General features: G+C 51.1%; 1 protein-coding gene across 2 annotated transcripts; it reads left to right on the forward strand.

Annotated features, from left to right (window-relative positions):
- The first annotated feature begins 443 nt into the window (after positions 1 to 443).
- LOC140189950 (putative RNA-binding protein Luc7-like 1) lies at positions 444 to 14,918 on the forward strand. 2 transcript variants are annotated; one of them, XM_072246324.1, is made up of 8 exons: positions 444 to 534; positions 4,806 to 4,959; positions 5,206 to 5,316; positions 5,605 to 5,748; positions 8,531 to 8,707; positions 8,834 to 8,949; positions 13,086 to 13,313; positions 14,610 to 14,918. In XM_072246324.1, exons 1-8 carry the CDS (start codon positions 473 to 475, stop codon positions 14,698 to 14,700), a joined length of 1,083 nt encoding a protein of 360 aa, XP_072102425.1. In that variant the 5' UTR covers positions 444 to 472; the 3' UTR covers positions 14,701 to 14,918. The 2 variants fall into 2 exon arrangements, with proteins under 2 accessions (XP_072102425.1, XP_072102426.1); XM_072246325.1 differs by lacking the exons at positions 13,086 to 13,313; positions 14,610 to 14,918 and adding an exon at positions 11,978 to 13,079.
- Positions 14,919 to 15,608: the final 690 nt, after the last annotated feature.

Genomic DNA, 15,608 nt, shown 5'->3' on the forward strand with positions numbered 1-15,608 from the left:
GGTGTTCAGGGCTTCCTTCATCGTGTCAGTAACATTCTCTCGGTTTTTACTATTGTCGGTCACGCATATTCTGGGTGGAGACTCAAGAATACCATTGCACTGAGATGTAGAAGGATTCTTCATTGCTGTTTCTGTAAGGATTTAGTTTTTACCAGTCAGGGTTGTTAGCCCTGGCCTGCACCCCCGAACCTGAAGACTGATGGGCCATTCTTAGTCTTTCCTCTACTCTTTACCACATAGTTCTCCAAGCCTCCAAACCCTATGACAAGGTTGTAGTTCTCTTGGAGGGGATAGGCACATGGATGATAGAACATGAACGGCTATGTGGGAAGGAAGGGTTAGATTGGATTAAGAGTGCCTATAATGTTCTGTATGTGAGTGAAAATAAACCTGATTCTGACTCTTGTTGGATCTCTCACCCCTCCCCCCCACCCCCCAGGTGACGTCAACCGGCAGAAGGTGAAGTTCACAGATGACCGAGTTTGCAAGGCGCATCTCCTGGGATGCTGTCCACACGATATTCTCGCGGGGTCGGTGAGTACATTCCAGTCCGTCCTGCCGCTTGGACATGAAGACAGGACGGTGTATCATGAGAACCTGGGCCTCCAGAGGAGACCCAGTCTAACAGTGGGGGGCTGTGAAGATTGGTTCAGTTTAATATCAGAGAACGTACACAGTATACAACCTGAAATTCTTACTCTTTGCAGACACCCAGGAAAACAGAAAAAAAGCCCCAAAGAATGAATGACAGAAAGTGTTAGGACCCCAATGTCTCCCCCCCCACCCCAACTTACAGGCAGAAGCAGATCAACCCCCCCCCCCCACTTGCTCCAGTCAAAACATCAACCCCCACCTCCCACCACACAAGCATTAGCAAAGCCCCCAGAGACCATTATATAGAGTCCATCCCAACACTTCGACGTCTCTCACTAGTGAGGGGGAGAGAGATATCGCTGCCTCCACAGTGAGAGCGGAGACCAACAGCTCGTTGGCTCATGTTTCAATCTCCCACGACACTTCAGTTGGCGAGGAGTCCACAGGGCCGCATCCCGAAGGCGAGTTCCGAGAGCGAGAACCCGTCATCCGTGAAGAACCATAGTTCAAGCTACAACTGTAGATCATGGACTCGGACAGAACCCCAGCTACCTTGAAAAGGGAAAAAAAGAAACGAGAAGGGGAGAAATAAACTGTGTCTCGGATGAACTGGAAGAAGTCGCTAAAGTCTGCAGAAACCTCTGGCACCATTTTTAGCTGCTCCCACTCGGGGTGATAAACCTTTCTGAGATTGTGCACCCAAATTGGCCTTCATAGAACAGTACAGGCCCTGTGACCTTCATGTAGTCAACAGCCGTGAGGCAATGTTGCAGCTCTATAAAACCCTGGTTAGACCACAATTGGAATATTGTGTTCATTTCTGGTCTCCCCATTATAGAAAGGAAATGGAAGCTTTAGAGAGTGTGCAGAGGAGATTCACCAGGATGTTGCCTGGATTAGACAGCATGTCTTATGAGGAAAATTGATCGGAAGGTTTTGCCTTTTCAACCACCCTATCAAATTGTGTGGCAACTTTGTGGGGTCTATGACCACCGACCATCCCTCTGTTCCTGCACACTATCATTAACCTTGTACTCTGCCTTTAAGTACGACATTCCAAAGTGAATCACTTCACACTTTTCCGGGTTGAACTGCATCTGCCACTTGTCAGCCCAGCTCTGCAACCTGTCAATGTCCCGTTGTAACCCACGACAACCTTCTACATTATCCACAACTCCAGTGACCTTCATGTCATCAGCAAACATACTAACCCACCCTTCCACGTCCTCATTCAAGTCGTTGATAAAATTCACAAAGAGTAGAGGTCCCAGAACAAATCCCTGTGGAACATCACTGGTCACCGATCTCCGAATATGCTCCACCTACTACCACCCGTGGGTTTTATGTGAGTGGAAGATAGGGACCCAGTGTTTTGAAAAGGAATGGGAGACAGGGTCCAGTTGGGTTTAAAGGGAGGGGGAGATGGGGTCCCGTTGGGTTTTTTTTCTTCGGTATTCACTAAAGAGAAGGATATTGAATTGTGTAAGATAAGGGAAACAGGTAGGGAAGTTATGGAAACTATGATGATTAAAGAAGAGGAAGTAATGGCACTTGTAAGGAATATAAAAGTGGATAAGTCTCTGGGTCCTGACAGGATATTCCCTAGGACCTTGGGGGAAGTTAGTGTTTTAATAGCAGGGGCTCTGACAGAAATATTTCAAATGTTATTAGAAACGGGGATGGTGCCGGAGGATTGGCGTATTGTTCATGTGGTTCCATTGTTTAAAAAGGGTTCTAAGAGTAAACCTAACAATTATCGGCCTGTGAGTTTGACGTCAGTGGTGGGTAAATTGATGGAAAGTATTCTTAGAGATGGTATATATAATTATCTGGATAGACAGAGTCTGATTAGGAACAGTCAACATGGATTTGTGCGTGGAAGGTCATGTTTGACAAATCTTATTGAATTTTTTGATGAGGTTACTAGGAAAATTGACTAGAGTAAAGCGGTGGATGTCTATATGGACTTCAGTAAGGCTTTTGACATGGTTCCACATGGAAGGTTAGTTAGGAAGGTTCAATCATTTGGTGTTAATATTGAAGTAGTAAAATGGATTCAGCAGTGGCTGGATGGGAGACACCAGAGAGTAGTGGTGGATAACTGTTTGTCAGATTGGAGGCCGGTGACTAGTGGGTGTGCCTCAGGGATCTGTACTGGGTCCAATGTTATTTGTCATATACATTAATGATCTGGATGATGGGATGGTAAATTGGATGAGTAAGTATGCAGATGATACTAAGATAGGTGGAGTTGTGGATAATGAAGTAGGTTTTCAAAGCTTGCAGAGAGATTTAGGCCAGTTAGAAGAGTGGGCTGAAAGATGGCAGATGGAGTTTAATGCTGAAAAATGTGAGGTGCTACATTTTAGTAGGACTAATCAAAATAGGACATACATGGTAAATGGTAGGGCATTGAGGGATCTAGGAATAATGGTGCATAGTTCCCTGAAGGTGGAGTCTCATGTGGATAGGGTGGTGAAGAAAGCTTTTGGTATGCTGGCCTTTATTAATCAGAGCATTGAGTATAGGAGTTGGGATGTAATGTTAAAATTATACAAGGCATTGGTGAGGACAAATTTGGAGTATTGTGTACAGTTTTGGTCACCGAATTATAGGAAAGATGTCAACAAAATAGAGAGGGTACAGAGAAGATTTACTAGAACGTTACCTGGGTTTCATCACCTAAGTTACAGAGAAAGGTTGAACAAGTTGGATCTTTATTACTTGGAACGTAGAGGGTTGAGGGGGGACTTGATAGGTATTTAAAATTATGAGGGGGATAGATAGAGTTGACGTGGATGGGCTTTTTCCATTGAGAGTGGGGGAGATTCAAACAAGAGGACATGAGTAGAGAGTTAAAGGGCAAAAGTTTAGGGGTAACATGAGGGGGAACTTCTTTACTCAGAGAGTGGTAGCTGTGTGGAACGAGCTTCCAGCAGAAGTGGTTGAGGCAGGTTCGATGTTGTCGTTTAAAGTTAAATTGGATAGATATATGGACAGGAAAGGAATGGAGGGTTATGGGCTGAGTGCAGGTCGGTGGGACTAGGTGAGAGTAAGAGTTTGGCACGAACTGGAAGGGCCGAGATGGCCTGTTTCCGTGCTGTAATTGTTATATGGTTATATGGAGTGGGAGTCGGGGTCCCGTTGGGATTAAAGGGAGAGGGAGACGGGGTCCCGTTGGGATTAAAGGGAGAGGGAGACGGGGTCCCGTTGGGTTTAAGGGAGAGGGAGATGGGGTCCCGTTGGGTTTAAGGGGAGAGGGAGACGGGGTCCCGTTAGGTTTAAAGGGAGAGGGAGACGGGGTCCCGTTGGGTTTAAAGGGAGCAGGAGACGGGGTCCCGTTGGGTTTAAAGGGAGCAGGAGACGGGGTCCCGTTGGGATTAAAGGGAGAGGGAGACGGGGTCCCGTTGGGTTTAAGGGAGAGGGAGACGGGGTCCCGTTGGGTTTAAAGGGAGAGGGAGACGGGGTCCCGTTGGGTTTAAGGGAGAGGGAGACGGGGTCCCGTTAGGTTTAAAGGGAGAGGGAGACGGGGGTCCCGTTGGGTTTAAGGGAGAGGGAGACGGGGTCCCGTTGGGTTTAAAGGGAGCAGGAGACGGGGTCCCGTTGGGATTAAAGGGAGAGGGAGACGGGGTCCCGTTGGGTTTAAAGGGAGCAGGAGACGGGGTCCCGTTGGGTTTAAAGGGAGAGGGAGACGGGGTCCCGTTGGGTTTAAAGGGAGAGGGAGACGGGGTCCCGTTGGGTTTAAAGGGAGAGGGAGACGGGGTCCCGTTGGGTTTAAAGGGAGAGGGAGACGGGGTCCCGTTGGGATTAAAGGGAGAGGGAGACGGGGTCCCGTTGGGTTTAAAGGGAGAGGGAGACGGGGGTCCCGTTGGGTTTAAAGGGAGAGGGAGACGGGGTCCCGTTGGGATTAAAGGGAGAGGGAGACGGGGTCCCGTTGGGTTTAAAGGGAGAGGGAGACGGGGTCCCGTTGGGTTTAAAGGGAGAGGGAGACGGGGTCCCGTTGGGTTTAAAGGGAGAGGGAGACGGGGTCCCGTTGGATTTAAAGGGAGAGGGAGATGGGGTCCCGTTGGGTTTAAAGGGAGAGGGAGACGGGGTCCCGTTGGGTTTAAAGGGAGAGGGAGACGGGGTCCCGTTGGGATTAAAGGGAGCGGGAGGCAGGGTCTCAGTGGTGTACAGAGAGTACAATTCCTCTTTCTCTGGGCTGCCTGCAGTCCCCCTTCTGTATACAGTTGTCTCCTGAACACCTCCCCCTTTCTGTGCCCACAGAAAATGGACGTGGGGGGGTGTAAGAAGCTCCATGATGTGGCTTTGCGTGCCGACTATCTCATCGCGTCCAAGACCAAGGACTACCTCTTTGAAAAGGAGGTGAGGGGGCACTGGTGTCTGATAGGGTCGAAGGAAATTGTTCGAGGGGAGAGGTTCACAGGAAGGGGGGGATGGATGGGCAGAGGGAGGGGAAGTTGAGGACATGACAGAGCGGGAGAGGAGGTGGGGAATGGACAGAGCAGGGGGGTGGGGGGGGGGCGACAGAATAGGCAGAGGGATGTGGGGGGGATGTTTCATTGAGCTGCCCCCAACTTCCCTATCTCCAACTCTTCCTCCACCCCACAGGCCATGTCAGCGCTGGAGGAGTTTCTTAGCGAATGCGACCGCAAGGCTGAGCAGGACAAAGAGAAATTGGTGCTGGTCCAGAAATCTTTCAGTACTGAGATCATTGCCAAGGTAAACAGAAGTGCCCTCCATCACCTAATCTCAGCTCCCTCCACCTACCTTGCCTCTCCTCAGTCCTTCCTCCTACCCTCCCTACTCTCCCTCCACCTTGCTGCGCCTCACCTCCCCTCCTGCACTCTCCCTTTCTCTCTCTCCTCTCTCCACCTCCCTCCTTTCCCCCACCCCTCCTTTCTCCCTCTCCTCCTTGCCAGCCACACTCTGTCCCCTCACCTCCTCAGTCTTCGCCGCCCTCACTATCTCCCTCTTTCCTCCTTAACCCCTCTCTCCCTCGGCTGGCAGGTGGAGAAGGTTCAGATGTTGAATGAGGACATTGGCAAGTTGCTGGCCCGCGCCGAGCTCCTGGGTTCCAGTGGCATCCTCGACCAGTCACAGCGGGTGCTGGAGGAGGTGGAGAGGCTAACGCAACTCAAGAAGGAGTCTGAGGTGAGTGAGGGCCCCTGTCCACTGTTCCCATTCCCCCCTCCCCCATTTGAGTCTGCTCCTCCATGGCTGATTTACTATTTTATGATCCCTCACAACCCTATTCTCCGGCCTTCTCCCTATAACCTTTGACTCCTGACTAATCAAGAACACATCAACCTCACTATAAATATACTCAATAACTTGACCTCTTCAGCCATCTGAGGCGATGAATTCCTCAGATTCACCACTCTCTGGCTAAGGAAATTCATCCTCGTCTCTGTTCTAAGTGGATGTCCCTCTATTCTGAGGTCGTGGCCTCAAGTCCTGGGCTTCCCACAAGAGGAAACATCACCTCCACATCCACTCTGTGATAGGTTTCAATGAGATCTCCCTTATTCTTCTGAATTACAGAAACTACAGGCCTAGAGTAATCAAAAACTCCTCATATTCCCACAATCGTCCTCATGAACCTCCTCTGGATTTTCTCCAATCCCTGCACATCTTTTCTTGGATAAAGGGCCCTAAACTGTCCACTGTAGAACCTGGACCCTAACCCTAATGTGAGGTGTGCTAGTGTCCAACAGCCCTGTGTCAGACCCCAAACCAATCCCACTCTCTCCCCACAGCCCTGTGTCAGACCCCAAACTAATCCCACTGTCCCACTCTCTCCCCAAAGCCTGTCAGCCCCCAAACTAATCCCACTGTCCCACTCTCTCCCCCCAGAGCCGTGTCAGACCCCAAACTAATCCCACTGTCCCACTCTCTCCCCACAGCCTGTGTCAGTCCCCAAACTAATCCCACTCTCTCCCCACAGCCCTGTGTCAGTCCCCAAACTAATCCCACTGTCCCACTCTCTCCCCACAGCCCTGTGTCTGTCTACAAACTAATCCCACTGTCCCTCTCTCTCCCCACAGCCTGTGTCAGTTTCTAAACTAATCCCACAGCCCCACTCTCTCCCCACAGCCCTGTGTCAGACCCCAAACTAGTCCCACAGCCCCACTCTCTCTCCCACAGCCCTGTCAGTCCCCAAACAAATCCCTCTCTCCGCACAGCCTGTGTCAGTTCCCAAACTAATCCCACAGCCCCACTCTCTCCCCACAGCCGTGTCAGTCCCCAAACTAATCCCTCTCTCTGCACAGCCTGTGTCAGTTCCCAAACTAATCCCATAGCCCCACTCTCTCCCCACAGCCCTGAGTCAGACTCCAAACTAGTCCCACAGCCCCACTCTCTCTCCCACAGCCGTGTCAGTCCCCAAACTAATCCCACTGTCCCACTCTCTCCACACAGCCCTGTGTCAGACCCCAAACTAGTCCCACAGCCCTACTTTCTCTCTCACAGCCCTGTGTCAGTCCCCAAACTAATCCCACTGTCCCACTCTCTCCACACAGCCCTGTGTCAGACCCCAAAATAATCTCACTGTCCCACTCTCTCCCCACAGCCCTGTGTCCATCTCCAAACTAATCCCACTGTCCCACTCTCTCCCCAAAGCCTGTGTCAGTCCCCAAACTAATCCCACTGTCCCACTCTCTCCCCACAGCCTGTGTCAGTCCCCAAACTAATGCCACTCTCTTCCCACAGCCCTGTGTCAGTCCCCAAACTAATCCCACTGTCCCACTCTCTCCCCAAAGCCCTGTGTCAGACCCCAAACTAATCCCTCTCTCTCCACAGCCTGTGTCAGTTCCCAAACTAATCCCACTGTCCCACTCTCTCCCCACAGCCCCGTGTCAGACCCCAAACTAATCCCACTCTCTCCACAGCCCTGTGTCAGTCCCCAAACTAATCCCACTCTCTCCACAGCTCTGTGTCAGACCCCAAACTAATCCCACTCTCTCCACAGCCCTGTGTCAGACCCCAAACTAATCCCACTCTCTCCACAGCCGTGTCAGACCGCAAACTAATCCCACTCTCTCCACAGCCTGTGTCAGTTCCCAAACTAATCCCACTGTCCCACTCTCTCCCCACAGCCTGTGTCAGTCCCCAAACTAATCCCACTGCCCCACTCTCTCCCCACAGCCTGTCAGTCCCCAAACTAATCCCACTGTCCCACTCTCTCCCCACAGCCTGTGTCAGTCCCCAAACTAATCCCACTCTCTCCCCACAGCCCTGTGTCAGTCCCCAAACTAATCCCACTGTCCCACTCTCTCCCCACAGCCCTGTGTTTGTCTACAAACTAATCCCACTGTCCCTCTCTCTCCCCACAGCCCTGTGTCAGTTCCCAAACTAATCCCACTGTCCCACTCTCTCCCACAGCCCTGTGTCCGTCTCCAAACTAATCCCACTGTCCCTCTCTCTCCCCACAGCCTGTGTCAGTTTCCAAACTAATCCCACAGCCCCACTCTCTCCCCACAGCCCTGTGTCAGACCCCAAACTAGTCCCACAGCCCCACTCTCTCTCCCACAGCCCTGTGTCAGTCCCCAAACTAATCCCACTGTCCCACTCTCTCCCCAAAGCCTGTCAGCCCCCAAACTAATCCCACTGTCCCACTCTCTCCCCCACAGCCGTGTGTCAGACCCCAAACTGGTCCCACAGCCCCACTCTCTTCCCACAGCCCTGTGTCAGTTTCTGAATCCACAGCCACACCGTGGGAGGTTCCACTGTCCCAGGGCTGGAACCTCTGCCCATTCTCACCTCTCCCTCTTCCTCTGCCCATTCTCACCTCTCCCTCTTCCTCTGCCCGTTCTCACCTCTCCCTCTTCCTCTGCCTGTTCTCACCCTCTCCCTCTTCCTCTGCCCGTTCTCACCCTCTCCCTCTTCCTCTGCCCGTTCTCACCCTCTCCCTCTTCCGCTCTCCGCCCCACTGCAGGAGGAATATCGTAACAACATCCCGACGTGCAGCCTGCAGCAGCAGAAGCTGCGAGTGTGCGATGTGTGCGGTGCCTATCTGGGGCTGCAGGAGAAGGACAAGCGGCTGGCCGATCACTTCCGTGGCCGCCTACACATGGGCTTCATGGAGATCCGAAGCAAACTACAGCAGATCAAGGTCAGCGGTCAGTGCATCTCCTCTCTCCCCGAACCCTCCCCCCCATCCACCTCTACCCACTGCATCCCTGCCCCCACCCCTCTCCCCTCCTCTCACATTCTCCTTTCTGCCCCCCTTTTTCTGCAGAAGACACTCAGCCAGAAGCTGGGAACACCGGAGACAGAGACATCTCGACAGCGGGAGGAGCGCAGGCCGGAACGGCGTTTGTCTGACCGGAGGCTGAAGCACTCCCCCAGACCCAGGTGTGTCCGTCAACTTCCGGGGTTCACGTGGCCAGCTGATTCCCAACATGACTTACCGCTGCTTCTCAGCAGATTGACCGGGCAGAGGAACGGCAAACAGAGTGTAATTCCGAGAAGAGGGGAAACATGGCAGACTGCAGTGAGGTGTTGCAACTGGGGAGGAATCTTACCTATGGTTTGGATGAGGAACGGTTTGCAGATGACATGAAGGTCACTGGAGTTGTGGATGGTGTAGAAGGTTGTCGTGTGTTACAGCGGGACATTGACAGGATGCAGAGCTGGGCTGAAAAGTGGCAGGTGGAGTTCAAGGCGAGAAATTGTGAAGTGATTCCCTTTGGAAGACTGAACTTGAAGGCAGAGCACAGGGTAAATGGCAGGATTCTTAGCAGTGTGGAGGGAGGGGGGGATCTTGGGGTTCACATCCTCAGAACCCTCAGAGTTACTGTGCAAATTGATGAGGCTAATTTTAGATGATCTTGGAGTAGGTTAAAAGGTTGGCACAACATTGTGGGCCTGTACTACACTGGAGTGTTTTATGTTGACCATTAGACTGGGGGCGGGGGGGTTGAGTTAGAGCCCTGTGTGGGATCTGGTGATTTTTCTGATTCCCCAACTTCTTTTAAGAGTTCGAGAATGAGTGAAAATTTGCTGCTTTACGATAACTTATTTTAAAGTTTAAACAAAGATTGAGCCTTTGCAAAACCTGGCACCTTTACACTGGAACCAATAAAAAGTGTCTATTTCTGAGCAACACACTTTAAGAAAAACAAGACACTTTGGAGAGACTACTGAGAAGTGGTTTCAGGTTGAGCATTTGTGGTTATGTGGATAGACGAGAAAAGTCGCTGTTGTGCGTGGAATGGGCTGCTGGCGATGGTGGTGGAGGCAGAAACGATGGGGTCTTTTAAGAGACTCCTGGATGGGGACATGGAGCTTAGGAAAATAGAGGGCTATGGGTAAGCCTAGGTAGTTCTAAGGTAAGGACATGTTTGGCACAGCTTTGAGGGCCGAAGGGCCTGTATTGGGATGTAGGGTTTCTACATTTCTATGTTTGTACAGTCACGGCTCGTGTGTCACATACTTAGCCAACGAAAAATAAAAAGCTGGTAAACTTCCCGCCAGTAGGTGGAGACAAAACACCACAAATTGTGTTGGTCGATTACCGACAGAAAGGATGTAAAGAAGACTGAAAAAGGACAGAGAAAGTGAAGAAGGACGTTGCTTGGACACGAGGACCTCAGTAGAGGGAGAGGTTGAATAGGCTAGGGTTTTATTCCCTTCAGCATCGGAGAATGAGGGGAGATTTGATAGAGGTATACTAAATTAGGAGGAGTTTAGATAGTGTAAATGCAAGCAGGCTTTACCGACTAGGGTTCGATGAGGCTAGAGGTCATGGGTTATGGGTGAGAGGTCAAATGTTTAAGGGGAACCTGAGGGAGAGCTTCACCCCGAGGGTGGTGAGAGTGTGGAATGAGCTTCCAGTGGAAGTGGTTGGTGCAAGTTTGAGTTCAGTATTTACGAAGTTTGGATAAGTACATGGATGGGAGAGATAGAGAGGACTATGGTCCAGGTGTGGGTCGATGGGATGAAGCAGAAAAGCAGTTGGAATGGACTTGATGGGCCAAAGTGCCTGTTTCTGTGCTGTTGAGCTGTTTATAGTGAGGGCATAATATGTTAGAACCAAAGCCAACTTCCATTCTCTCTTCTCCCATTGGGCAGACAGCATAATCGAAGACCCCCACCCACACCATTCATTCTCTCTTCCCTCCCCCCCCTCCCCATCGGGCAGAAGATACAAAAGCCTGAGAGCACGTCCCACCAGGCTCGAGGACAGCTTCTACCCCGCTGTTATCAGACTATTGAACGGTCCCCCAGTACGAGGACAGCTTCTACCCCGCTGTTATCAGACTATTGAACGGTCCCCCAGTACGAGGACAGCTTCTACCCCACTGTTATCAGACTATTGAACGGTCCCCCAGTACGAGGACAGCTTCTACCCCGCTGTTATCAGACTATTGAACGGTCCCCCAGTACGAGGACAGCTTCTACCCCGCTGTTATCAGACTATTGAACGGTCCCCCAGTACGAGGACAGCTTCTACCCCGCTGTTATCAGACTATTGAACGGTCCCCCAGTACGAGGACAGCTTCTACCCCGCTGTTATCAGACTATTGAACGCTCCCCCAGTACGAGGACAGCTTCTACCCCGCTGTTATCAGACTATTGAACGGTCCCCCAGTACGAGGACAGCTTCTACCCAGCTGTTGTCAGACTATTGAACGGTCCCCCAGTACGAGGGCAGCTTCTACCCCGCTGTTATCAGACTATTGAACGCTCCCCCAGTACGAGGACAGCTTCTACCCCGCTGTTATCAGACTATTGAACGGTCCCCCAGTACGAGGACAGCTTCTACCCAGCTGTTGTCAGACTATTGAACGGTCCCCCAGTACGAGGGCAGCTTCTACCCCGCTGTTATCAGACTATTGAACGGTCCCCCAGTACGAGGACAGCTTCTACCCCGCTGTTATCAGACTATTGAACAGTCCCCCAGTACGAGGACAGCTTCTACCCCGCTGTTATCAGACTATTGAACGGTCCCCCAGTACGAGGACAGCTTTACCCCGCTGTTATCAGACTATTGAACGATCCCCTAGTACGATAAGATGGACTCTTGACCTCACAATCTACCTCGTCGTGACCCTTGCAGCTTATTGTCTGTCTGCACTGCCCTTTCTCTGTAACTAACACTTCATTCTGCACTCTGTTGGTGTTCCCTTGTTCTGCCTCGATGCTGTTGGACATGGTGAACAGATCTGTTAGGAATGGCATGCAGAAGAATGCCATCCACTGTAGCTCAGCACCTCTGACAGTAATAGATGATTCAACAGTGCAGAGTCACATCTCTGTGGGTAGTGTCGGTGTTAATGTGCAGTGTTACTTGACTGAATGTATCAAGCTGTCATGAATGATTTACAATGTGTGTTGTGTGTGAGCTATTGGAGTCAGGACCACAACTTTTCTCCTGCAGGCATTAACGATCTCCATCATGCAACTGATGGCTTTGTGACCAAGTTGGCAGTGATACAGAGAGTGGTTCCTTAAAGGTGGTCATAGCTGGAGAAGGTAATGGGGATAAGAGCCCACTAACTATTAAACACTCACAATGGCGTGCATCTTAAGTAGCCTCTAACGACCAAGTCCTGCTCCTGCTCATCCAGAAGGAAAACTCTGATCTCAGACCTCTGCTGCCTTGTGGCTGTACCCACTCATGGGGAAGGCTTTGTGAGTAAACCTTGAGGGAAAATGTGGAGCTGGAGTCCCTACAGCAGTCCTGGGCTGAGTTCAATACTGACCGGCAACTCCTGCAATGCTGCTGGTACCAAGCTGCCAGTCTCTGCCACTCCTTTGGGCTCATCACCTGCGTGCAGAGGGGGAACCTGCTGTGTGGACACCCCTCTGCAGCCTCTTGCGACCCAGTGCAGTGCCCCCCCATACCAGACGGTGATGCAACCAGTCAGAGTTCTCTCCACAGTACATCACTGCTGATACCTCGATGAGGACTCGTGGCTGTTCCCTCGACTTCCCCTTTCTGAAGTGCTCCATCAGTTCCTTGGACTTGCTGACATTGAGTGCAAGAACAGAGATGAGGAATTTTTCTCACAAGAGAAAGTCTGCAGATGCTGGAAAGAGTACAGTCGCCGTTTCGGGCTGAGACCCTTCGGCAGGACTGGCTTCAGAGGGTGACAGGCCTGTGGAATTCGCTGCCACAGACAAGACATTGGGTAAATTTAAGGCAGAGAGTGATATGCTCCTGATTGGTTTGTGGCGTGGGGGGGGGGTGGTGAAAAATCAGTCCTGATTGAATGGGAGAGCAGATGATGGTGGGGCAGGCAAAAGAAAGCCTGGCCTCTTCTGGGAGGACGGGAATTCCTGATGATGGATGCTTTTCTCTACGACAGCACTTCAGGTATATGTCCTCAATAGTTGGGAGCATTTTACCTCTGATACTGGGCTGAATCCACTGCCTTTTGTAGGATTTTCCATTCAGAGGCATTGGTGGTTACATACCAGGCCATGATACAGCCATTGGGCATCTCCCACCCCACCCCCTTCTCACTCTCTCTCACCCCACCCAGGGACATGAAGAGAACGTCTAGCCTCTCCCACGAGGGGAAGTGGCCGGCACCATCTCGTTTCCGGGAATACAGAGACCGCCCCTTCTACCAGCGGCCTCCAGGATCGATGCCCCTCCCTCCACCACCCCAGTACGACCGACCCTGGTCCCGCTACCTGGAACCGCAGCCCCCCTTCTTCCGAGGACGAGACCCACAGACGCTCTACGACCCCTACGACATGTACGAAAGGTGAGTGTACAGATCTCCCTCTGAGAGAGGGACAGAGTCACCGGTTAGTGCGGAGGTATCACAGAGAGAGGGACTGAGAGACACCGGTCAGTGTAGAGATCTCCCTGAGAGAGAGGGACTGAGAGACACCGGTCAGTGTAGAGATCTCCCTGAGAGCGAGGGACTGAGAGACACCGGTCAGTGTAGAGATCTCCCTGAGAGCGAGGGACTGAGAGACACCGGTCAGTGTAGAGATCTCCCTGAGAGCGAGGGACTGAGAGACACCAGTCAGTGTAGAGATCTCCCTGAGAGAGAGGGACTGAGAGTCACTGGTCAGTGTAGAGATATCACAGAGAGAGAGGCACTGAGAGACACTGGTCAGTGTAGAGATCTCCCTGAGAGAGAGGGACTGAGAGACACCGGTCAGTGTACAGATCTCCCCCTGAGAGAGGGGGACTGAGAGACACCGGTCAGTGTATAGATCTCCCTGAGAGAGAGGGTCGGAGAGTCACCAGTCAGTGTAGAGATCTCCCTGAGAGAGAGGGACTGAGAGACACCGGTCAGTGTAGAGATATCCCTGAGAGAGGGGGACTGAGAGACACCAGTTAGTGCAGAGATATCACAGAGAGAGGGACTGAGAGACACCGGTCAGTGTAGAGATATCCCTGAGAGAGAGGGACTGAGAGACACCGGTCAGTGTAGAGATATCCCTGAGAGAGGGGGACTGAGAGACACCGGTTAGTGCAGAGATATCACAGAGAGAGGGACTGAGAGACACCGGTCAGTGTATAGATCTCCCTGAGAGAGGGGGACTGAGAGACACCGGTTAGTGCAGAGATATCACAGAGAGAGGGACTGAGAGACACCGGTCAGTGTAGAGATCTCCCTGAGAGAGAGGGACTGAGAGTCACTGGTCAGTGTAGAGATATCACAGAGAGAGAGGGACTGAGAGACACCGGTCAGTGTATAGATCTCCCTGAGAGAGAGGGACTGAGAGACACCGGTCAGTGTAGAGATATCCCTGAGAGAGAGGGACAGAGAAACTGATCAGGTAACAGATCTCCTCCTGAGAAAGGGACAGAGGTTTAAGAGGGATCTGAGAGGTAACTTCTCTGCACAAAGGGTAGTGAGTACCTGTAAGGAGCTCAGGAAGTACGGCATTGATGGGTACCAATTGCGACGCTAAGGAGACTTTGGATAGGTACATGGAGGGGAGGGACGAGGAAGGTTACGGGGCTGAAAACTGGCAACTGAGTCTAGCAGGGAGGATGCTGTTTCCACACGCCATCTAAACACTATCCCTCCATCTCTCCACAGAAACCTCCGCCAGCAACACCTTCTTGAGGAACGTCGAGACCGCTTCTCGAGAGAGGGGGTCCATCCCTTTGGAATCCATCCGGCCTTCTAGAACTGGCCTCCTAGGAACACTTCTTTCCACTCGTCCTTCCTCGACCTCTATTTCCTGTCCCCCTCGCTCTCCATCCCTCCAGCCTCCATCTATCTGCTGCTGGTACTCGCACAGATCTAGCTCCCCACCCCCCCACCCACCAAACTGTTCTTTGTACAAAATGGTTGGATTTTTTTTGTAATAAAATATTGTTTGTTTTTTCTTTTTTTTTAAGAAAACTTGGGTCTTCCCCCTGCTGTGTGTCTCAACGAGCCTGAGAGCATCATGCAAGCTTTTCCCAATAACTCATAAAGTGGCCTCTGAGTGTAGGTACATTAAATAGCTAAATGAGACAGACATGCAACGGTTTGGGCACCCCTGGTCAAAATTTGTTACTGTGAATAGCCAAGTGAGTAAAAGATGACCTGATTTCCAAAAGGCATAAAGTTAAAGATGACACATTTCCTTAATATTTTAAGCAATTTTTTTTTTTATTTCCATCTTTTACAGTTTCAAAATAACAAAGAAGGAAAAGGGCCCGAAGGAAAAGTTTGGGCACCCTGCATGGTCAGTACTTAGTAACACCCCCTTTGGCAAGTATCACAGCTTGTAAATGCTTTCTGTAGCCAGCCAAGAGTATTTCAATTCTTGTTTGGGGGATTTTCACCCATTCTTGCTTGTAAAAGGCTTCTAGTTCTGTGAGATTCTTGGGCCGTCTTGCATGCACTGCTCTTTTGAGGTCTATCCACACATTTTCGATGACGTTTAGGTCGGGGGACTGTGAGGGCCATGGCAAAACCTTCAGCTTGCGTCTCAAGGTAGTCCATTGTGAATTTTGAGGTGTGTTTAGGATCATTATCCTGTTGTAGAAGCCATCCTCTTTATCTTTGACTTTTTTTACAGATGGTGTGATGTTTGCTTCCAGAATT

This window comes from Mobula birostris, chromosome 29 (genome assembly GCF_030028105.1).
Source record: "Mobula birostris isolate sMobBir1 chromosome 29, sMobBir1.hap1, whole genome shotgun sequence".
NCBI lineage: Eukaryota > Metazoa > Chordata > Chondrichthyes > Myliobatiformes > Myliobatidae > Mobula > Mobula birostris.